Below are 23,862 nucleotides of genomic sequence, written 5' to 3' on the forward strand. Positions count from 1 at the left end.
GAGAGAGCGGGAGGAAGATGGTGAGCTTGAGTCGGTTAAAAATAGCAGAACAAAGGGAGATGGTTTGTTAAAGAAGAATGGTAGAAAGTGTAAGTGGAGTGTGCTGAAAGACAAGAGGAGAAATGGAACAGAAATGAAAGAGAAATTAAATTAAACAAAAATGGATTTGAGATTTTTTTTTGTGAGTGTAGTGTTATGGTATGGTATTTATTTATCTAGTAGGTGGAACTTTTGTGCCGAAAAAATAAAAAATCTAGTAGGTGGCGGTAATGCAACATATTGGATGCCAACCGCCGTTAAATCTCATCGAAGAAGAAGAAATTCTTCGTAGGGCAGACTCCTCCCTGCTGCAGTTCACATGGAAGATGTCACTTGAACTAGTCACGAATTTATGTTGGGGTCTCCACAAGGAAATGGTTGAGGGATTACGTAGTTTTTTTCAAAATTGTACAACTCTTTAATCCTGGACGCGAATATTTTAATAACACTAGCATTATACCATCGGATATGTGTGTTTGAGTTTAGTTGAAGTCAATTTGGCCAACACAACGGGAAAATAATAATTTCGAACTTTTCGGACTTGCTGCTGTTAGTTTACTACCTAGCGATAACACCTGATATAGCTAGCTAAATCGTTTTAAGTAATTTGGGACAGTTCGTAGTGATGGCTGGTATTAACTTGAGGGAGGCTTTTACAACAAGATAACTAATTTCTTATACGAAATACGACTAAAGTACAAGCAAGGTAAAGGATAAAACGGGCAACTTTTTATTGAAGTTGTCTCGAGCGAAAATGAACAATTGTACCGTTAGCACCTAGCTAGCAAATTATCTAACGGTAGCTAGTTGACAGTGACATCAGTGGAAATTGGGTATGGTGTTGCAACTTTGTAACGTCAACGTTACCTACTTTAGATTTGTTTATCAATTTAACTAGCTACAGTAGCTGATTTAGCATAGCATGCTAATGATGCGGGATTCAACTGTGAATTTCAGTGTTCTCCATAGAACTTGCAAATTGGTCGTCATTCTTTGTTTTCTCCATATTTCGGTCACTTTATTTTTTTACGTGAGGTCGTTAGATATTCCATTTTCGTTTGCACAAAATCAGCAAGCACACACAGCGAAAAAGCATAACCAAACTACATCAAAGGACACCAAACCTGAGGTCGTTGAAACGAACCGCTTTTCTGTAGACAACGTGACATCTACGTTCAACAAAGAACTTGTAAAATGTTTTGACACTTCACCACTGCTTGGTAAGTAGCTATGAATGTGTTGCCAAAACTAATAACGAGTCGATGGCAATTAATATTTAATCAATATTTCTGACGTATGCTGTAGACTCACTGGTACTTTTTATAGTCATATGATGCCTGGTTGGTAGTCTTGCCAAAAGTGGTTTTTATCAGCATCCAATAGTTGTTGGCCATGTAAATCGGACGCAGTCATTCATTCATCTGCTCTAATGAGGAATGGGTATAGCTTGCATTACATATATCGCTTTAATCTGTATCTTAATGCAACCTATAAGCGCCAAGTATAACCAGTTAGCCACCAGTCGATGTCTTAGTTATTTTATGACCCCTTCCTTAGCCTGTAGGGTTTGATATTTCACTTATTCATACAATATGTATATCTATGGCGACACGCCCACACCCTTATGTAACAGTTTTACTTCCGTCCCTCCACTCGCCACTACCTGGGCTCGAACCAGGGACCCTCTGCACACATCGACAACAGTCACCCTCGAAGCACGGTTACCCATCGCTCCACAGAAACTACTTCAAGGTCTCAGAGCGAGTGACGTCCCCGATTGAAACGCTATTCGCCCCCACCCCGCTAACTAGAAAGCCATTTCACACCGGGTACACTTGCATTATTAATGCATAGCATAGGACTACTGCTAGTGCTCTTGAATGAGCAGCGTTGCTTGTTTCCACAAAGGCTTGTTGTTGTTCAGTGCCCTTCTCTCTTAGCTCAGGTTTTTTTTAAATGGTTTATGCGGCTGTGGCCCGAGCTGATCTGTCCCTCTGCCACAAAACCCTGACTGCTCCACAGGTGGGAATTGGTGGATTAAAGTGGTGTGCACATTCTCCCCTCAGCTGACTTGGAGATTAAATTGAAAAGCAATGCAATCTAGGAACATCAACCTCCAGGTCACATTGCAGAAAACAATACAATAAATTCACTACATCATATATGCAGTTTAACCTTCTGTTATTTTTTTGTATTGCTTTTGTAATTTGACCTACTGTAGCTACCTGTGTAAGCCACTGGCATATAGGAGCCACACTATTGTGTTTAATAATAAAACAGCTGAGAGGTTATTGTCAGCAGAAAAGGCAGTCACAGGAGAGTGGAGAACTAGGCTCAATTTTCTTACAATAGTATATTAGGCCTACAATATTAACAGATTTTACATGCTATTTCCATTGGCTCTACTGAAATCATCAGTTATCAGAGCTGTTGTAAATAGAGCCCTGACAAAATTGTATAAGACTTCCCTTCTCTCCCGTTCTCATCCAGTGGGCCCACTGCGAATTGAGTTTTCTAACCCAGTCAGCCTTGATGTGGTAAGGAAGGAGAACCCCAATCTTCAGAATGGGGGGCGCTTCAGGCCCAAAGACTGTGTGGCCCTCCAGAAGGTGGCTATCATCATCCCGTTCCGCAACCGCGACGAGCACCTCAAGTTCTGGCTGTACTATCTCCATCCCATCCTTCAGCGCCAGCAGCTGGACTACGGCATCTACGTTATCAACCAGGTGAGTCCTTCCCGGCCCGTCTGCTCTCTGTCTGCCTGTGTGGAGTAGTTGGTAGTGCCGAGCGATTATTGGAATTCAATTTTTTTCCCTTTTTTTTTCCTTTCTGTGAGCTCAAACGCGCACATCGCACAGTTTCTCTAGAGATAAATCAAATCGAGCCTGAACTGTGCAATGTAGTAGGCAGTTGTTTCCAACAGGCCAATATTCTACAAAGTTTAGTGCATAAAACATGCTAATTAACCACAATGACCATAATCCATTGTGCATCTACTTGTCCGGTCTGTGTTTCTGCTATGGAAGAGAGAACGATGCACAATTGTGAGGTGATATAAAGAGTAGTTGTTTTTTTGCGTTTCTTTTGCGAGGTATCACTGCCTTACAATGCATGATCTAAGTGATTGATACTTGGTATTCAGCAGTCTTAAAGGTATGGCTATTTTACTTTGAAGAACTACAGTAAAGTGATTTTGTCAGACAGCTTAGGCAGTAGCTCTATAGAGATGGGATGGTGGCTTGGAATGAAATAATAAAGTCATCAAATAAAACAAATGTAATATACACAACTGAAACATATTACTAAAGTAATGTGAATTAATGGTTAGTAAACAGTAATGGGCAGTCACTACTATCATAGGACTGGTATTCACTGTTTTGTGTTACAGCATTCAGCCCACGTGCTTTTAATGTAACATAAAAAATACAATTATTTTTTAATAATTGAACCAGCTTCAAAAAGCTCTAATCACTCAGCACTAGTAGTGGGAAATGCAGTAAGATTTAAACCAGTGAGCAAATCTTAGTGCAGGGAGTGCCCCTTTTAATTAGGTGGTTTTAATGCATGAAACAAACAAAGTTTGTCTGTATATTTTAAATATAGGATAGCTAGTGTTTACTCGTACGGTAAACCACAAGTATGGGTACTTTTGCCATATTTTATTTGGGTTTGTTTTTTACGTGTTAGACTAAGCTATGTAAAACGAAAAGGGCATCAAGCTCCCAAATGACAGGCTGTAATGGCAGTTGCCAAGTGACTAGTTGAGAGATGTACTGGTATATTTATTTTCTTGTTGAGTAACTCTTCTGGGACAGAGACATATGGGCAATTCCATGGTAACGGTGTACGCTGAGACTCAGGTTTTTCACTTTAAAATGTATACCAAAGAAAAAACATTGATTTTAAGGTTTAACAATAAATACAACTTTATGCACAAGGACTACTACACTTTCAATACTTTCCACTGAAAATTTTACAAAAACACATTGATAGGAAAAACTGTGCAGATACAAAGTTTGGTAACAATAAAACTGAGGGAGATTGTATCGTAATTCTGTTGCCAAACTTTTTTTCCAGTAAATATACAATACTGTTCAAAAGATGGTGTCACTTAGAAATGTCCTTGTTTTTGAAAGAAAAGCGGTTTTTTTTTGTCCATTTTAAAATAACATCAAATTGATCAGAAATACAGTGTAGACATTGGTAATGTTGTAAATTACTATTGTAGCTGGAAACGTCTTATTTTTTTAATGGAATATCTACATAGGCGTACAGAGGCCCATTATCAGCAACCATCACTCCTGTGTTCCAATTGCACGTTGTGTTAGCTAATCCAAGGTTATCATTTTAAAAGGCTAATTGTTCATTAGAAAACAATTTTCAAATTATGTTAGCACAGCTGAAAACTGTCATGCTGATTAAAGAAGCAATAAAACTGGCCTTCTTTAGGCTAGTTGAGTATCTGGAGCATCAGCATTTGGGTTTGAATACAGGCTCAAAATGGCCAGAAACAATACTTTCTTCCAAAACTCGTCAGTCTAATCTGAAGGCTATTTCATGTGAGAAATTTCCAAGAAACTGAAGATCTCTTACTACTCCCTTCAAAGAACAGTGCAAATGGTCTCTAACCAGAATAGAAGGAGGAGCAGGAGGTCCCGTTGCACATCTGAGCAAGAAGACAAGTACATTCGTGTCGAGTTTGAGAAATGAATGCCTCACAAGTCCTCAACTGGCAGCTTCATTAAATAGTACCCGCAAAACATCAGACTCAACATCAACAGTGAAGAGGCCTTCGAGGCAGAGTTCCGGTGTCTGTTCTTTTGCCCATCTTAACCTTTTCTTTTTATTGGCCAGTCCGAGATATGGCTTTTTCTTTGCAACTCTCCGGGTTTGGCTGGTGTAGGCCATCATTGTAAATAAGAATTTGTTCTTAACTGACTTGCCTAGTTAAATTTAAAAAAAGGCCCACCTGTTAATTGAAATGCATTTCAGGTGACTACCTCATGAAGCTGGTTGAGAGAATGCCAAGGGTGTAAAAAGCTGTCATCAAGGCAAAGGGTGGCAATTGGAAGAATCTAAAATATATTTAGATTTGTTTTAAACAAAAATTGATTATTACATGATTCCTTCCAGATGTGTTATTTCATAGTTGTGATGTCGTCACTATTGTTCAAGAATGTTGACAACAGTAAAAAATAAAGAATCCATTGAATGAGTAGTTCTAAAACTTTTGACCGGTTGTTTGTGTATTTTTTTTTCCTGTTTTAAATTGTTCAATAGTTGTATGGTTTGAACTTTCAAATGAATGGTTTTAGTTTGGCATGCATTTTAAAGTGGAAAAATCAGAGTCTTGGTGTAATTCCGTTACTGTGGAATTGCCCAAATATCTGTTTTCCATAAAGGAATTTCTTGCTTTAGTCAAGAGGGAAAAGTAGGCCAGCGTCCAAATAACTCTTGCCTCGCTTCTTTAAAGAACTCCTACAATTTGCAGTAGGCCTAATCCTTTGTGTTCCCATCTATGGGGAAGAAATCAGATCTGGCAACAGTGCCAGCATTTGTCTCTGCGTCTGTTCTTTGTACATCAGCAATTTCCTCTATTTATTCATGGTGTTTGCACAACCAAGAGACTCATGCTCTCTATCGTCAAACTAGCACTGAACACCAATGGACGTGGCTTTCAGACGGTGCTATCTCTGTCACTTTAAAGACCTGAGAGAACAATCCTGTTTGGAATGCTCTTTTTATCCTCACACATTCCTGTTTCTTTTCATCAAGATCCTTTATTAAAGGAAAGCTCTTATGTACTAAAAGTGTATAGAGTTGGTTACAAATAACTAATGGAAGAATTGGGTTGTACTTAAATGTGAATGCACAACATTTGGGTAACCTGGCCTGGGTACAAAATGTCCTGTCTTTTCCAGATGTAAAAATGATTAGTAGGTGTAATTTGGGCTTTTTATTGCAATCAAGTAGGCCCATTTTATTGTTTAGCGGTGCATGTTCTTACGCTACTTGACCAAAAGTATGTGGAAACCTGCTTGTCGAACATCTAATTCCAAAATCACGGGCATTGGTTCCCCCCTTCCCCTTTGCTGCCATAACATCCTCCACACTTCTGGGAAGGCTTTCCACTGGATGTTGGCACAGTTCTGCGGGGACTTGCTTCCATTCAGCCACAATAACAGTAGTGAGGTCGAGCACTGATGTTGGGCGATTAAGCCTGACTCGCAGTCGGTTTTCCAATTCATCCCAAAGGTGTTCGATGGGGTTGAGGTCAGGGCTCTGTGCAGGCCAGTCAAGTTCTTCCACACCGATCTCAACAAACCACTTTTGTATGGACCTCACTTTGTGCACGGCGGCATTGAGTCATGATGAAACAAAGGGCCATTCCCAAACTATTGCCTCTAAGTTACAGGCACAGAATGGTATTGTATGCTGTAGCATTAAGATTTCCCTTCACTGGAAGTAAGGGGCCTAGCCCGAACCATGACAGCACCAGACCATTATTCCTCCTCCACCAAACATTACAGTTGGCATTGAGGCAGGTAGCGTTCTCCTGGCAACCGCCAAATCCAGATTTGTCTGTCGGGCTGCCAGATGGTAACGTGTGATTCATCACATTACATTACATTACATTTAAGTCATTTAGCAGACGCTCTTATCCAGAGCGACTTACAAATTGGTGAATTCACCTTCTGACATCCAGTGGAACAGCCACTTTACAATAGTGCATCTAAATCATTTAAGGGGGGGGGGGGTGAGAAGGATTACTTATCCTATCCTAGGTATTCCTTGAAGAGGTGGGGTTTCAGGTGTCTCCGGAAGGTGGAGATTGACTCCGCTGTCCTGGCGTCGTGAGGGAGTTTGTTCCACCATTGGGGGGCCAGAGCAGCGAACAGTTTTGACTGGGCTGAGCGGGAACTGTACTTCCTCAGTGGTAGGGAGGCGAGCAGGCCAGAGGTGGATGAACGCAGTGCTCTTGTTTGGGTGTAGGGCCTGATCAGAGCCTGGAGGTACTGCGGTGCCGTTCCCCTCACAGCTCCGTAGGCAAGCACCATGGTCTTGTAGCGGATGCGAGCTTCAACTGGAAGCCAGTGGAGAGAGCGGAGGAGCGGGGTGACGTGAGACAACTTGGGAAGGTTGAACACCAGACGGGCTGCGGCGTTCTGGATGAGTTGTAGGGGTTTAATGGCACAGGCAGGCATCACTCCAGAGAACACATTTCCACTGCTCCAGAGTCCAATGGCATTGAGCTTTACACCACTCAAGCTGACGCTTAGCATTGCGCATGGTGATCTAAGGCATGAGTGTGGCTGCTCAGCCATGGAAACTCATTTCATGAAGCTCCTGACAAACAGTTCTTGTGCTGATGCTGCTTCCAGGCAGTTTGGAACTTGGTAGTGAGTGTTGCAACAAGACTATTTTTACACGCATCAGCACTCAGCGGTCCTGTTCGATGAGCTTGTGTGGCCTACCACTTCACGGCTGAGCCATTGTTGCACATGGATGTTTCCACTTCACAATAACAGCACTTACAGTTGACCGGGGAAACTCAAGCTGGGCAGACATTTTACAAACTGACTTGTTGGAAAAGTGGCATCCTATGACGATGCCACTTTGAAAGTCACTGAACTTCAGTAAGGCCATTCTACTGCCAATGTTTGTCTATGGAGATTGTATGGTTGTTTACTCCATTTTATACACCTGTCAGCAACGGGTGATGCTAAAATAGCCAAATCCAGTAATTTGAATGGGTGTCCACATACTTTTGGCAATTTGGTGTATCTAAAACCTTTGAATGAAAACGGACAAGTTGACCATAGACATCACATCATTTGTATGCCTGCCGATGACTAGTGATCATAAGCGCTTAGTGCCACAACATGTTGGCTACTCTGTTTTGAAAAATAGCCTAGCTACAAACTGCCCAGTGTTGGTCATTATCAATGGCAATCATTAGCCGGAGTGGTGCCACCTAAAACATTTTGGTTTCATGAATTGAGGGCTTTCCTGCCTAAAATCAGGTTCTGTCTCTCTATCTCTCACGGACTATCTCCCCATTTGTAGAAGTCTCTAAACATGAGTCCACAGACATGGGCAGAAATGTATTTTGTGCGTGCGTGTGTGTGTGTGTGTGTCTGTGTGCGGTGATGCTGTAAGTAGTTAGACTGAATTCTCACAGGTGTGGGGATTTACTGACTTATGGGAATACTAAAGTTGGCCTCAAGTATATTTGGAAATTAATTTGGCAAAAGGACAAACTAGTATGAATGCCACTGCAGAGCCCAGAGTTGACAAGGTGAAAATGTAGTAGTTATTGCGGCGGCAGGGTAGCCTAGTGGTTAGAGCGTTGGACTAGTAACCGGAAGGTTGCATGTTCAAACCCCCGAGCTGACAAGGTACAGGTAGTTAACCCACTGTTCCTAGGCCGTCATTGAAAATTAGAATTTGTTCTTAACTGACTTGCCTGGTAAAATTAAAATTGGGTCACCTAATCCCATTTCACGCAAAGGCAGACCTTAACATAGTATAATGATATCCATTCTTCTCAATATCCTTCTAATCATCAACACTGTCTGGGTTAAAGCAAAGTAACTTTTGAACATTAACAACCAAAGTTAATACTAGTGTACAGGGCCATGTTGTAGATTAAATCTATTCCTATTTGATAAAAAATGCGTATCAGTTCGGTGTAGTTCAATGGTCTATTTAAGGACATGATTCTTTGCAGATGTAGGCTCTATTGGCACTTGCGAGGCCAGTACTGGGTTTCAGCTTGAAGGCATAACTTCCTTGTCTTTCAGGTCTCATGCCAGGACATGAGTCTGTTGCCTCCCACCCACCAACATGTAAAGTGTGGGAAACCAGCATGTTGTAGGGCAAACGCCACACCTAGGCTTTACGCAGGAAATACATGGTTCTATTTGAGCATATAACCTTTTTTTTTTTTTTTTTTTTTTTTGCCTACGCTCCATTCCAGTCTCTTGCACAGGTAGCAAATTGGTGTCCACTGCAAAGAAAATAAGCTTTAATGGCTGCTTTTATACTAATGGGCCAATCATGACAGACCAAGCTATTGCTAGAGGGCTGTTCAATGCTGTTAAACACAATTATGGGGTCTTTGTTGAAATTATACTCAGTCTTTCTGTTTCTCTCTTCTCTCCTATTTCTCCTAGCCTTTCCTATCTTTTCCTCCCTTGTTTTATTTCCTCCTTACCCTGGCCCCTTGCTCTACCGCCGCCCTTTTGCATGTCAGGCGTATCTGGCCAATGGCTGTGGTCGCTGGAAGAGGTGAGACCGGCCCCCTGCTTGCTCTGGCCAATTGCGTGATCCCATGGGCTGAGGGGTTCTACTGGTAATATGGGATTATTTTCTCTGTCTCATTGAATTAGAGATCTATTTTAGTCTCATGCTGTCTTCTTCACTTGCTTGTTTCCATCTTTGCAAATGATCCACATCCTGTATACAGGTGAAGCTGTCATGCACTGGAGGAGAGAGGGATGCATCACTTGGTGGAAGGAAAACGCAAACACACACAAACTCACTCCCATAAACACACTCACAGACCTCCTTAGCGGATATTTATTTCAGACCGTAGCAGATGTCAATACGTTTATTTCAATCAGTGTACATGTCTGTTTCATATCACCACAATGTGTGACATGTGACTGACAGGGAAGTTCATCAGCAGAGAACACTACTGAACATTGAATCAATTGTCCAAGGGTTGGAACGCCTCTTCAGATGACTTGAACTTCGCTGCTTTGTGGCATCCAGACCCTCTTCCTCATTTTCCATTTCTTTTTAGAATATTGTCTTTTTAAAAATAGAAATACATGTTTTTATTAAAACACTAGCCACACTATTCTTTAATTTGAGAACCTCGGTTCTTGTTTCGACTGCATGTTGTTAGGTTTCATCTGCCTCCATTTGAGTATTTTGGTTCTGTGGGTATTCAAGCTGAACTTTTTCAGGAGGACCATCAGATAAAGCCAGTGATACATGAGACGTGACCATTTGAAAGTCATTTGAAGGCACATTGACACAGAACACGATGCTCCCGTTTTTTTTTTTTTTTTTCTTTTTCAAAGGACACCACACAGAATCATGCCCGGTCACTGACGTACATTAGCCCTGGTAACTGACCATGTATGCAGCCCGAGAACACAAAAAGATCATTAAAAATACCCACCCAACAAGTAGTGGATGACATGCCAGCCCTGAAAAGAGCCCAGAATATGTTGGTTTAACAGAGGATTAAGTTTAAAGCCTGTACAGACTGCAATATGATATTCTGTCATTCAATCCCCCAATTTAAGGATATTTTGTCCCCTTTCAGTAAGCTAGGCCAATGGTTATAAGACAAGAACTGAAACTCGATTACTGCTTCAAAATGGAAAATGGTTGTCTCCTAGATTTATCTATCCATGTCCATCAGCATTCCTTTGTTTTTGAGTCATAATAATTATCCTACACCTTGGAGAAAAATCTCTCCTTCCCATTAGAATTCTGTCTAGTTACATTCACTCTACATAAAGCGGTCACGATCCATAAGCTACTAAAATGCCACTGACACGTTTTTAGCACTATTAAATTGTATTTGAATCTGTTGATTTATACACCCTTGAAAAGACCTAGCGTAACAGCTACATGAAGCCACAAAGAGCTGGGCCTGCAAAGCTTTGACACTGCATCAGCAACAGAATGAATTTCAAGTTTGTACGTGCACGCACTCTTGATATTAAGGGTAAACACATGTTTTCCAGCAAACAAGAAGATGACTACACAACGTCATCAAAGACCAACGACTCAAAGTCCTGTACTGTATACACCAATGTTTTTCAGTTGTCCAGTCCAACTAGCTACACAAGTCTGGTACCTTTTCTTTCCAAACTTCAGTGTAGGATGTTTGTAACGTCTAGTGCTCAGTCTCTGACACGTATTGTATTCCCAATAACATTATAATAGATAGCCACCTGGATGGTTTAGTTTAGCCTTGGTTCTGGTGTACATTTTAGTCCAATTAGACATGGGTTGCTGAACAATGAGGACCAGAGTTGCTTACTCCTGTCTAGACCCTCAAAAATAACTATTTAGTTTACCACGATTCACCTTCCAATTCCAAACCCATATTCTCTCCATTCACTCTCTAGGACGGTGATGAGATCTTTAACCGCGCCAAGCTCCTCAACGTTGGCTACACAGAGGCCCTGAAGGAGTACGACTACGGCTGCTTTGTTTTCAGCGATGTGGACCTAATCCCTATGGATGACCGCAACACCTACAAGTGCTTCAGCCAGCCCAGGCACCTGTCTGTCTCCATGGACAAGTTTGGCTTCAGGTAAGTCAACCCCTCCCACAGATGACCAGGCATTCTCTCCAGTCCACGGCGGCCTCAGCCTCTCCCCCAGTCCACGGCGGCCTCAGCCTCTCCCCCAGTCCACGGCGGCCTCAGCCTCTCCCCCAGTCCACGGCGGCCTCAGCCTCTCCCCCAGTCCACGGCGGCCTCAGCCTCTCCCCCAGTCCACGGCGGCCTCAGCCTCTCCCCCAGTCCACGGCGGCCTCAGCCTCTCCCCCAGTCCACGGCGCAGACATAGGACAGACACTTGTGCATTCACATTGTCAAAGGCACATACACACTGAGCTCATTTATTAGGAGTGGCCACATAAAAGCTTAAAGAGCACCTGTGGATTCCATGATGTTCTATCCCTGTCACTCACTTCAACCAATTTACTGCTGAATTACCACTACGGTTACAGATGGCTAACGGTAGACTTTGCTTGATGCTGCCTATTGAAAATTGACTTGTCTTTTTTGTTTTGTTGTTGAGTTTCTGGTTCTGCCTGTCTTTATCTCAATAGCTGTCTATAGGTGTTTGCTGTGGGCATTTCAAATCAAGCCCTTCACTGGGTTTTAGTGATTGACTACCACATTCCCCATGGGATGGGGATGTAATTATGAAGGATATTTTATGGTTGGTAATGATTTCCTTCTTCATCACGTGACTGATCCTAACCAGGTTCTGTAAAAGTTTAGCCAATAATTAGGCTAGAAAGATTAGGCTATGTGTAAAGTATCACATGCCAAAGGAATAACATTATTTAGTTTCTCCCTATTAAACGCACAAAGGCTTGTTTCTCCTTACCTCTGTCGGTAAGACAAGCAAGCATTTAGATCACTAATGCATTAGGCGGTGTTGGAAACAGCTTGACATGTCATTTGAATTAGGCCCTAAATCTAGCTACACTAGTAGTAAACTGTTGCTCATTTGTATTTGTTATGGATCCCCATTAGCTGCTGGGACTTTATTTGCCTCGAGTTGTGTGTTGAATAGCCTGCCTCTAGACTTACAAAACTGTGCAACACTCACATGAGAAGTACTGGCTTCAAAGGTCAGCTCTCAGAATGGCTTAAATGCAAATCATTTTAGCCTTAGGTGGCAATGCTGTGAGTGTCTCATGGGTTTTGAACTGTTTTCTGCTTTGTGGAGTCCAGTGACCTGTAGCGCAAACTCCAGTTGGTTTAGCTGTTGCTCTACACGTGTAACACGTCAGACAGGGAAGGGCTCTTGTGAGGCTACAGGCTGTCTGTGTTTGATAAAGTGATTTGGGAGCTTCTGATCTACACCTCTGGGCCCACACATCTGTAGGGCTTATGCTTGGCTAGGCGCTGATATACAGTCAGTTTGCCTCCGTTGTCTGCTTCTGATTTTAAGATTAGTAAAGTAAGCTGCTCCCAGAGGTGACGTCATAGTACAATGTGCCCCCTGTGTACAGGTCATAGAACAGGTCTCTCAGCTTCTAACTGGGCTTTTATGGGCGTCCTGTCACCAAATTCCTCCCTGTGTTGCACACACAACAGCTTGTGTCCTGCCACTGTGTCATGTTCCTCCAGGGGCATGCAGCTCAGAGATGCCAAGCTCCCCTTGTTCGGTGACTAAATCCCACAATGGATTAATGTTTTTTTTTTCTCTTTTCATTAGATTTTCTTAATTGTGGCCACCTTTCCAATGTTAGCCATGGGATTTAAAGAATACGAGTTATCCTAGGCTATAATGCGAGAGTGTCCAAAATGAGGCAAGGCAAAACCAGGGATCCTCAGTCTCTCAGCTACACGTTGCCCTACAGTGTACAGAGAGCCAGCGTGTAACTTACAGAAGGCAGTGATGCATAGAGGAAGAGGGTTTTTCTGCAGCACCACATCTTCTAGGCATATACTTCTTTCCTGGAACAGGAAATTGACTGCAATTTCTGCCGGGCCCCAAGTCCTTGACCCCTTCATTTGAGAGCTGTTTAAACTCCCAAGTATCACTATGTATTTATTTATCTTTCTCTCTCCCGCTTTCTCTCAGGTTGCCGTACAACCAGTATTTTGGGGGCGTGTCGTCAATGAGCAAGGAGCAGTTCCTCAAGATCAACGGCTTCCCCAACAACTACTGGGGCTGGGGAGGGGAGGACGATGACATTTTCAACAGGTCAGAGTCCACACACCCACTCTGACTAACGTCTGTGGTGTATCAGGACTCCATGTGAAAGTCAGCCGCAGGACAGCTGAAATAAGACTCCAAGTAATTCATATTTATTGGGTAAAGTGTTAGCCAAGGTTTCACATGAAACGGTTTTCTTGTTCAGTGTCGAAGCCCCATCACATAGTAACATAGCCCTAGTTCTTGTCACTCGTCAGTGATACTCGTCAGCATTGTTCCAACTTGTCCCCGAGGGTGCCTTTGTATGCCACTACCACCATTTGCTCTTGAAGGAAATGTTAATGAGTTAAAAGAGAAATGTTTGCTTTTGAAAGAGTTATGGCTCCTTCAGACCCAGTCTGACCTTTCCTGAAATAAGACTAATAGGGTATTTTATAGGGATTGGAACCATAAATATTTTTGTTCTGTTCCAACGAACAAAAATACAGTTCTGAACCGGTTCAAACCAAAAATGAATACCGGTTTATATCGTTCCCTTAACCTGTGAAAACAACTTTTTTTAAACATTCATCTTATTAAATTAGTTCAATCAGTGTGGCTAGAGCAGTCAAGCTAGTTGTTTACATGTGTGATTGACAGACAAGTGTAGCCTATGGCTCAGGACACAGATGTGGTGAGAGAGGGTTGAGGAGGAGGCTTGAAGCGCTGGGCATCTTATGACCGGCATTATCTGAATTGGGTCCACAGAATTATACCTCGGAGGAGCGGCTTCTATGGAGGAACTTTGGATGTCCTTTTAGCTAGCTAGCTCACAAGCTTGAGCAGAGCAGCACCACTATCTTTTTGTAGTTAAATCCAATGTGATAACTAGGCCTATATTATCCTTAACTAGCATTGAAGTTCATCCATTTTTCTCTAGCGAATTAAAAAATCTATCTTCTGAATCACACTTGTAACATCAGTACATTACCCTAGGCATCGCAGGTAACCTCAACACTGGCAAAGATTTTGCGTTTTTTTTTTCTGGAACGTAAAATAAAGTTAACTGGTTAACATGCTTTTAAAATAACAGTATGCATCACTTTCTTCCCGTTTCTGTTCCTTGAAAAAATGCTGTTTTCCGGTTTTGTTCCCTGAACCAGTTCCAACTCCTGGTACTTTGTGGAAAAGAGAAACAAAGTGAACCATGCATAACTTAATTTACAGTATCTCCTGTTCCAGAGCCAGTTTTGTTCAGTAGTGTGATCCAAGCTTTGCTGGATTTGGCATTAAATTAGCTCTACAAAACATATACTGTGCCTTGTTGACCTGTGTCTTTGAGTCATGTGTAACCCTATAGTTGTTATTTAATTCAGTTTGGCTGGTCTATAGAGCAACTCCACCCTTGGTGCGAAATGCCCAACAGCACAAGGTGTTAAGATGTGTTTTTGTCTCTTCTGCTTTACGTAGGTCTTCGTAGGGGTTGGTTTATAATTCACTTCATCCATTTTGATTGTGCAACTGTAAACTGGCAGACTGGATGTTTCCAGAGACGATCAATGTTATTCACGGTGTTCGGGAAGCTTTTGTAGCTGTGTCACTGAACCCAGCTACACAAATGTGACCTGTTATGTAATAAGCAAGGCCAATTTGCATCTCTTCCAGAGGCAACTGAATTAAAATCAAAGAACTTGTTTTACTCCCTTTCACATCTATCCTATTTTTATTAGACTTTTTTTTTTTATGTTTATTTCTAGTGTAAAAAAAAAGTGCAGATTTTCTCCTCTGAGAACTGTGGTCCAGTGTTTTAGTTAGACAGGGGTTCTGACACATGTTGCTGCTGTCTTTTAACAGGCTGAGCTCCAAGGGGATGACCATCTCACGGCCCAGCGGCGCCGTGGGGAAATGCAGGATGATCCGCCACAACCGGGACGGTGGGAATGAAGACAACCCTCAGAGGTGAGGTTCCCCCTTGTGAACAGGACTCCTGCACGATGCTCAGGGGTGGTATTTCAATCTGTCATGGTACCGCCTCTGTCTTCATTCACTTCCCTTCACAGGGATATAGCCAAACTGGATTTGATAGAGTAAGTGTTTTGGTCCACCTAGTTTCAGCTATATTGCTTTCACCGATCCAGCTCTGTCAGATCTGTAAAGGAGAGCAGAAGGGATGGAACAATAGGTGAACCCTCCCCAGGCTCCCCTTTCCTTCTCCACACAAAGATCCGTTCTCTCGCTACTGTTCCCCTTCACATCATTTCTCACTAACGCTGGCTGACTTTCTGAACTTGGACATTCTTCTCCGTACCGATGCAACCTTAATAGAATATTAAAGTCTGGGAAAACATTGGCGTGCAATGTGTTTATTATCACGCAAAGCAACTTAATCCTTCATCTCTATTGAAATCACTATGTAGATATTTATAGTAATGACTTTTCCCTATAGCACTTTGATTTGTTTGATGTCGTGTAGTTTTCATGTTTAATCTAGTGACGGTTGTTGTGAAATCCAAAAGAGATGTTTGCCATGGGCTACACCTTAAACAAAAGACATGGTTCCTAAACCACGATATTGAATTGTGGTTGAACTGTGGTTTTTCGTTCCAGGTTTGACCGCATCGCCCACACCAGGGAGACAATGAACAAAGACGGCATCAAAACCCTGTCGTACAAAGTGGTCAAAGTGGAGAAGGATCAATTATACACCAAAATCACTGTGGACGTGGGAAAAAAAGACTGAGAGAACCAATCAAACATGAACAGCCTTGCCAATCTGTGGTGGATGCAGTAACCAAATGTGCCTTGACATTGTAAATAATGATATGCCTTGGACTCTTTGGACTACAGAGAATGACTGATCTGATCAGCAAACAAACGTTCCCTTTATTTTCGGCCTTTGCACATCCGATGGTGAATTGAACTGGGATTCCAGCTTTTTCTTTATAGGATCCATAAATCATTGACACCAGGAATGACCGTTGACATTCAGTACATTGACACACTGTTGGTTTCCTATTAGGCTTGTACGTACTCCACACTCTTTGAAGATTGCTGCTGCGACAAATTCCTTTGTGAGCCATTTTGTCTTGACGGGTGGTTGTAAAATTCTTCATTTATTGTCCTATGCATCGGGGACACTCAATTCATTTTATGTCTATTTCTTTCTAGTACTGTTGATGTTGTTTTGGCATCATTGTAGTTTTCTGTCACTTTTGTGAGATATTTGCTATTCCTTTTGATTCCTTTGCTGATCGAGCAAGGTTTCAACCCATTCAATGCCAAGTGCTCAGGCCAAAGATTGAACTTCAAATTGTAGAGTTCCGTAACCAACCAAGTCACTTTTTTTTCTTCCAAAGGCAACCAAACAATGATCTTAAGATTGTTGTACTTTTGGATACATTCACAACCTTTTGATAGAGCATCAAAGGGCCTAGAACTCCAAAAAATACTTTTTTTTAAAGTCCAAATCCCATGATAGTTATATTAGAGAAGGGGTCCTTAAGGGTATTTGAACTATCTTGAAAGTGTCTCTGTTGAAGCTCCCTTCCCTGTGAAGAACACCATTCCAGGTAGCCTCTAAGGAGGCCTCTCCCTGGTGGAAAATAGGTAACTGAATGTATTTGCCTGGTGGTGTTGTGCGTGTGTGTGTGCCCAGAGTTAAAATGCTACCATGCTGTTGTCTGTCATGAGTGTCTGGCGTTCTACTTTTTTTGTGTCTACGAGAGTGGGTTCTATGCTGAAAAGGATCCTCTTGTAGTCCGTGTATGTCTAAGGAAGTGTGAGGGTTAGAAAAACAAGCATTTTGTATCCTCAATACGTAGTAATCAATACCCTTAAAGACATCCGCATGTTTTTAAACTGGACGGTCACCATGTCTTCCTCACAGGTACTTTATAGATCCTCATATACAGTGAAAATGGCTCAAGCTTGTGAGCCATGGGGCATGATGTTGCACAAGTAAAGTTAGTAACTCAATCTTGAGAAAAAAAGCCATTGAGATTTCTGACTCGATGGAACAGAATAATTGTGCTGTCCATACTTAGGCTTAAATGTTTGCCATTCCTCTCCTGACTGCTTCTTAATTATATCAGTGCTGGTGTCTGGAGAATCTATAAAATGATTGCCATTTCTGCCTTACCTAAATAAACTTGAAAATATAAATTAATTGGTCAACATTTTTATATTGACATTGTAGTAATTTATCAGACACTGACTTACAGGAGCAATGAGGGTTAAGGGCCTTGTTAAAACGCACATTGACAGAGTTTTCACGTATTTGGCTCGGGGATTCCAACCAGTGACCTTTCGGTTACTGACCTCAATTTTAGAGACAATACTGTACAATGGACCTTGGACCATTTAGTAGGAGGGATGAGTGTACATTAAGCTCTGAAGCATAGTCAGTAATTCCCCAGCTGTTTCCCAAAAGTGTTTTCCCAGATACTGGATAATAGTTGGCTGCCTACTGTACATTCTGTAGTGAATGTTCCAATGAAGCAGCCAAGCCATATGTATACACATACACAACCTATAGTTTCCACTGTAAAGTAGAGAATGGTTGTGACGTCACTGGGTTGCTCTTCAAGCTGTAAGCCTATATGGGCTCGGCCAGGAAACCCAATATCGTGGGCTTATTCAACTATGGTGGAACGTTGCGTATAGAAATCCTTTATATAGAATGAGCACAGTGTACAATCATGGTGACTAGAGGATTGTGTCAGCTCTACGCAACACATTTCTATACTTTAAATTTGGAGTGGTTGTCAACTTGAGTACATCTTAAAGGCCTCATCACCACATACCACCTCACTGTCTGGTAGCCACACACAATCGCTCTAAAGACATGGGAGATGCCTTGCATGCAGGGATGCGTTATGTGCAATGCATACCATTTTTATCTCATTTTCTCAATCCACCCAAAGGCTCTTTCAGAGTTAAACTAAGGTCTTTATAGGTTGGCTAAAGCCAGGTTGTGTACCTCCCATAGACAATGGCCTTTATTGAGAGCCAGCATTTTGTATGTCAAGTGTGAATTCAGTTTGTTTTACAAAAGTTAGCTGGCTAATCTGCAAGGCTTCATTACTCTGTTCCTTTTTCTCTTCATGGATTCCATTATGATTCAATGTGTGCATGTATGTGTATGCTTGTGATTTCTACAAATGCATGTCTTTGTAAATCTTTTGCTGGCTCTTCACATTTTCATTCAAAAATGTATACTGACTTGCAGCAATGTTTAGGTAATTAAATATTTAAGTAAACGTCTTCTCATTCATTAACATGGGTCGAAGACTTGGTGGTTTCCATGACACAGATCAAGCCCTGGAATGAAGTCTCAATTGAGAACATTAATCTGTGCCTGGGAAACTGACCCTGAAAGTCCCCTCACACCATTATTTTTGTCCAAGCATTGGGTCAGCCAGCTAAACTCTTAAGCGCCCTCTTAGTTAATGTTCAGTGTTGGAATTGGTCAGTCGTGTCCTATGCACAGTGCAATGGGACACTTGACGGGACAAAAGTGTAGGGGCGGGCAGAGTAGCCCTCTGTACCTTTCAAACTAAAGACAAGCCAACTGCTTTCTACATTTTATTTAGTGAAAGAAAAAACATCCAGGTGAGAGGTAACTACTACTACATCGTTGCATCAGTCTCTCATGCAGTTGTGAGTTGAGACAACCAGCTTGAAGCTGTTACCTGTAGGTGGTGTCGTGAACACTGCAGTGTTATGGAGGGCAGGGGTTTTGACACAGGTTGGCAGCAGAGGCTGAAGTCTTTTCCACTTTCCAACCCCATGGACGATATACCACCTGGCTGACTTCGACTCACCCAACCTGGGACGGTTGACCTCCAGGGCCTCCTGGACTCGGAGCAGCGTAGGAGAGATCTGGAAGTCAGTCTGGCTCGGGTCAAAAGTGCTCTGCAGAAACCGTCTCCGACTGCTCCAGAGAATGGGCCGAGGGAGCCGACATGCACCACCCCAGGTAATAGACAGCTGCTGCTGCCACCTGTTCTGTAGTATAGGCAGTGTCCTTCATGACCACTCATCTATGAATGGACTGGGTAGGTTTCCAGCTCCCTATGACACTTGCCGCATTCCATTATGTTTGTTCCATTTTGTATCAGGGATTCTAAAGGAAGGGAATTTAGGCTAATGACACATCTAAATAAATACCTAGCTGAGTGGATTTCCTTTCTCATAGGGTAACTGCTAACTTGTGCCATAGTTTGACCCATATTTGTTAATTGCCTCCCCCACAGATACTTGTTTTGAATCTTCGGCAGATCAAACGACCAGTAAAACTCCATCCCAGACTGTTATCAGGGAATGTCTACATCCCACCATGTGGTGACCTTTACAGAAGGTAATGAATAATTATGGTGCTTGTTGATCAGTGTAGTGGATCATTGGGCTCTTGAGTGGCGCAGCCGGCTAAGGCGCTGCATCTGTGCTAGAGGCGTCATTACAGACCCTGGTTTGACTCCAGGCTGTATCACAACTGGCCGTGGTTGGGAGTCTCATAGGACGGCGCACGATTGGCCCAGCGTCATCCAGGTTAGGCCGTCATTGTAAATAAGACATTTCTTCTTAACTGACTTGTCTAGTTAAATAATAATAAAAACATTTGGGTGTGTGGGGGGGGGGGGGGGGGGCTTTCTCTTTTTGTATGTTTCCCAGGACTTTTCTGTCTCATGTCCTCAGAGTGGGCAGGTTAAAGTTGGACTTGGAGATCATTTGCGCCCAACTGGACCAGGTTTTCTGTTCTGGGGGAAAGTGTCTCCACAGGAATGGACCATCGGCCCATAAGGACAGCTTGACTCCTGTAAACCCTTCATAAGCATAGGAAACTATCCTCCCATTGGCAGTAATGAAATCTGCCCACTATGAAAGTCATTTGTCCACTGAAATGTTATCTTTCATTTTGACCTCTCTGTCAATCAGGAGAATTGACTCGGTACTGTTCCTCTAGTGTCAGAGAGAGGACCATAATATCAACGACCTAGCTTATTTCTCAAGCAGTGGACAAAGGTCAACATTTGAAAGTAAATCACTCTCATCCTTTTGTTCACTAATAACATGACAAAACTGACACCCCTGACACCGATCATGTAAACACCATGAGAAAATAATTCTGGGTGGCTGACTGCTGTGTTTGGGCCCTAACCCAAGAAACTGTTGGTGTTTTCAGGAGCGAGACAACCTTGAGCATCTGCTGGAGGAGTCTAGCGCCTAGCGGGGTTTGGTGGAGCAGGTAAGGATGCTTCAGAGGCCCGTATGGAAGCCCTCCACTCCCAGCTGTATTAGGAACGCTTCAGCCTCCAGGAGACACACAGAGAGAGACTGACCACACAGGCAGAGCAACATGGCAGCAAGCAGGTGGAGCCATGGAAGACCAGACCAACTAAACTGGTACAGGGATTCACACCCAAAATGGATTCAGGTGGTTCCTTCTACACTTCGTATTTGTACAGAAGCATGTAATCTTGCCAGACGTCTCGGTAGTATCTAACCCAGGCCTCACCTGATAAGGCTAACAGAAAACTGAAAGGGGTTGTGAACCAGTAGAAGTCAGGTTTTACTAATCATCACACCAGTTGTGAGTAGCCACACAACAGTTGTCTCTATAATAATGCGCCAGTAAAGACACATACTATTTTGTATAACACCACTTTGTTGGCTGATGATCTGCAGATGAATAAGTCCCTGTAAATGGAGGTGGTGTCTCTCAGACAGAGGCTGGGGTCTGCAGAGGAGTGACCAACCAGATGGAGAGTGACAGGCGCCTACTCAGGGTTCTCCTAGCGGCACCGGAGACTGAGCGGGAGGAGCTGCTTCAACAAGGACACCCCTCAGCCCTTGGGTAAGGAACCCCCAGCCTCTAATATTGGTGCTCTTCGAGGGCTGAAAGAATCAGATGGATCAAATCAATATGGTTCTACTTTGCTCTTTTATAGGCTGGGTAGAATGTCCTCTGTATTACTGCCTTACACCTATCCAAACCTTATGGTCGTCATACGTGCAAAGAGAGTATGGGTGGATTTGGGATGGAATCAGTATCTCTACCTTTATCTTGAGGTAATGGAGAATTCTTTTCTCATTGTTTTCACTCTTTACATCATCAGTGCTGATAGCTCCAGAACACGGAGAAACAGTCAGACTTCTAACGGAGGAACAAAAACCAGTGGTTTGTCAGTCCAATTGGAAATGGTCAGACTTATAAAGGGCGAGCCAGAAGCATGGGTTTGTCAGTCCACATATTTTTGTCTCTTAGGAGCACTTGGGAAACGAAAGTGGAAATCTCTGGAAAGGAGGAGAGGGTGAGGGAGGAGAGTGCCGTGTATGAAATGGAGGAACAAGATGAGGAGAGAGCGGAAGGGAATAATGTGTGTTATTCATCTGCAGTCAAAATTCAGTGAGGACTTAAGATCCATGAGGTGACCCACTCTAGGCCTGGCCCACAGAAAGAAATAAAGGAAGAGAACCTGGTAACTGCCTCTTTGGGAGTCCTTTCCTACAGCACCATGTCACGTTGAAGCGGTCTAACATGTGGCAGACTGTTTCCTTTCAAACATACCTCTCCTCCAAACTCCACTTCAGCAGTTCCCAAACTTTCATTTAACATATAAAAATGTTATATAATATAACAAGCATATTTTTTTTAAACCTGGGATATTATTAAGCCATGGTATTTATTATACTTCCAGTACTTTAAGTTAAAATATCACTTTAGTAAAGTTCATGCAACCTGAGAACCATTTTTATGCCAAGATGCTACTTTTTGCAGTTTACTGGGCTACATGCCTCACCATCCAGTATCATGCCAACACATGCTGAAGAGACAAGCTATAGACATACATATGAGTTATGTGTATTTCTGAGGATTCACTGGCTTAGAATACTGCTGATCAAAGATAATTCTAGACAGTCTCTGCCTCTGGTCTGTGAGGGGAAAGAGGGGAATCTGGAGAGCCCATTCTCTAACGTGCTCAAATCCGGCTATGTATACATTATAACAACCTTATGTAACAGCAAGCTTGTTACAGCCACAAAGCCCATGGCCAATGTCCATTTCTTCATGTAACACCCAATTACACTGGTTGACACAGAGTGCCATTGTCTTAGTCTGAGGACTCTGACATGTTCTTGTTTATTGTTGAGGCTGGTGAGGAGTTTTGATTTCTGGCTTAAGCTAATACTAATCCCTCTCTGAGACTTTTCTTTGGCCCTGAGCTTGTGGTCCACGGTGCACTGCCTTTTACTTCCCTGGTCCCCGAGGACACAAACAAGGATTTGTGGGATATGCAGACTGGGAAGACATGGTTGGAATACCGCAGGGCAAGACACTTTCTCTCACCGATATGACACTGTCATTGTGAAAGGACCAATCAGAGCTGGGTGATGATGTCATTATGAAGGGTTAAGACAGAACTACTTTAGGATGTAAAGAAAGCACTCCTAGATAGCAGTATTTTTCTTTGAAAAATATGTAAAGACTGTTATTTTGTATTTATATTATTATCATATGCCATTTAGCAGTTGCTTTTATCCAAAATGACTTAGTCATGCGTGCATACATTTTAAGTCTGGGTGGTCCTGGGAATCAAACCCACTATCCTGATGTTGCATGCACCATGCTCTACCAACTTAGCTACTTCATATTTTCCTCTGTTCTTTTCACTTCCAAGTACACTGCTTACTCAGGAATAGGTGTTACATAATGTTATTACATTCATACTGACCAATCCTGGCACTTTATTCTTGGAGCTTTTTGACTAATTTCCCCCTACAGTTTAGCTGATCTTGCACTAATTTTATTTGTTGCAACTGAGGTATGTGCCCACAACCATGTACTTCTGGCTGATGCAACGTTGCATGATTCCACACTGGCAGACCACACACAGTCCTTCTTGATTGAGGAAGCTGGAAACTACTACACTTACTAACACACTCACTTTATTCTTCCATCTTTTTCTCTTATTCTCTCGCTCATTATGAGGAAATGGGATGATGACCCTGTCATGAGATTTTCCATTGACGTCATCACAGTCCAAGATTTCCACGTGTTCTCAGTGTATGCTTGTCCCTGTTGCTTTTTAACAGCCCCATGTCTGCTAATTTCAACGGCGATACAAACGTCAAACTAGGTATGTTAACATTGCTCCATAATCGACTCCTGATTACACTTACAGTATCTGAAGTGTACTTAATCTGTTTTAGTGCAATAAAGTTGCATTTACCAGACGTTGACTGTAATCCAAAATAACTACTATTCATATAATGTTAATGCAACCCTATCATTCCATGTACAGAACCTGCAGGAACCCTAGCGCAAATCTTCCTTTTGAAAACCCAGGAGTTACACCAGCAGGTAAGAAAACAAATAGTCATGTGGAGATTGAATAGATACACCTCCCTGTTTCAC

General features: G+C 42.4%; 1 protein-coding gene across 1 annotated transcript; it reads left to right on the forward strand.

The window, feature by feature from the left end:
* Nucleotides 1-337: 337 nt before the first annotated feature.
* LOC135526438 (beta-1,4-galactosyltransferase 1-like) lies at nt 338-18,703 on the forward strand. The gene is made up of 6 exons (XM_064954808.1): nt 338-1,259; nt 2,530-2,765; nt 11,193-11,380; nt 13,392-13,514; nt 15,300-15,404; nt 16,053-18,703. The coding sequence occupies exons 1-6, from the start codon at nt 962-964 to the stop codon at nt 16,183-16,185; spliced, it is 1,083 nt and encodes a 360-aa protein (XP_064810880.1). The 5' UTR covers nt 338-961; the 3' UTR covers nt 16,186-18,703.
* The last annotated feature ends 5,159 nt before the right edge of the window (nt 18,704-23,862 follow it).

The sequence above is a fragment of the Oncorhynchus masou genome, chromosome 32 (assembly GCF_036934945.1).
Source record: "Oncorhynchus masou masou isolate Uvic2021 chromosome 32, UVic_Omas_1.1, whole genome shotgun sequence".
In the NCBI taxonomy this organism is placed as follows: Eukaryota; Metazoa; Chordata; class Actinopteri; order Salmoniformes; family Salmonidae; genus Oncorhynchus; species Oncorhynchus masou.

Coding starts and splice junctions, on each gene's coding strand:
- LOC135526438 (XM_064954808.1), top strand. CDS start 962: ATGCTAATGATGCGGGATTCAACTGTGAATTTCAGTGTTCTCCATAGA. Junction 1,260..2,529: donor TGACACTTCACCACTGCTTG/GTAAGTAGCTAT, acceptor GTTCTCATCCAG/TGGGCCCACTGCGAATTGAG. Junction 15,405..16,052: donor AATGAAGACAACCCTCAGAG/GTGAGGTTCCCC, acceptor TTTTCGTTCCAG/GTTTGACCGCATCGCCCACA.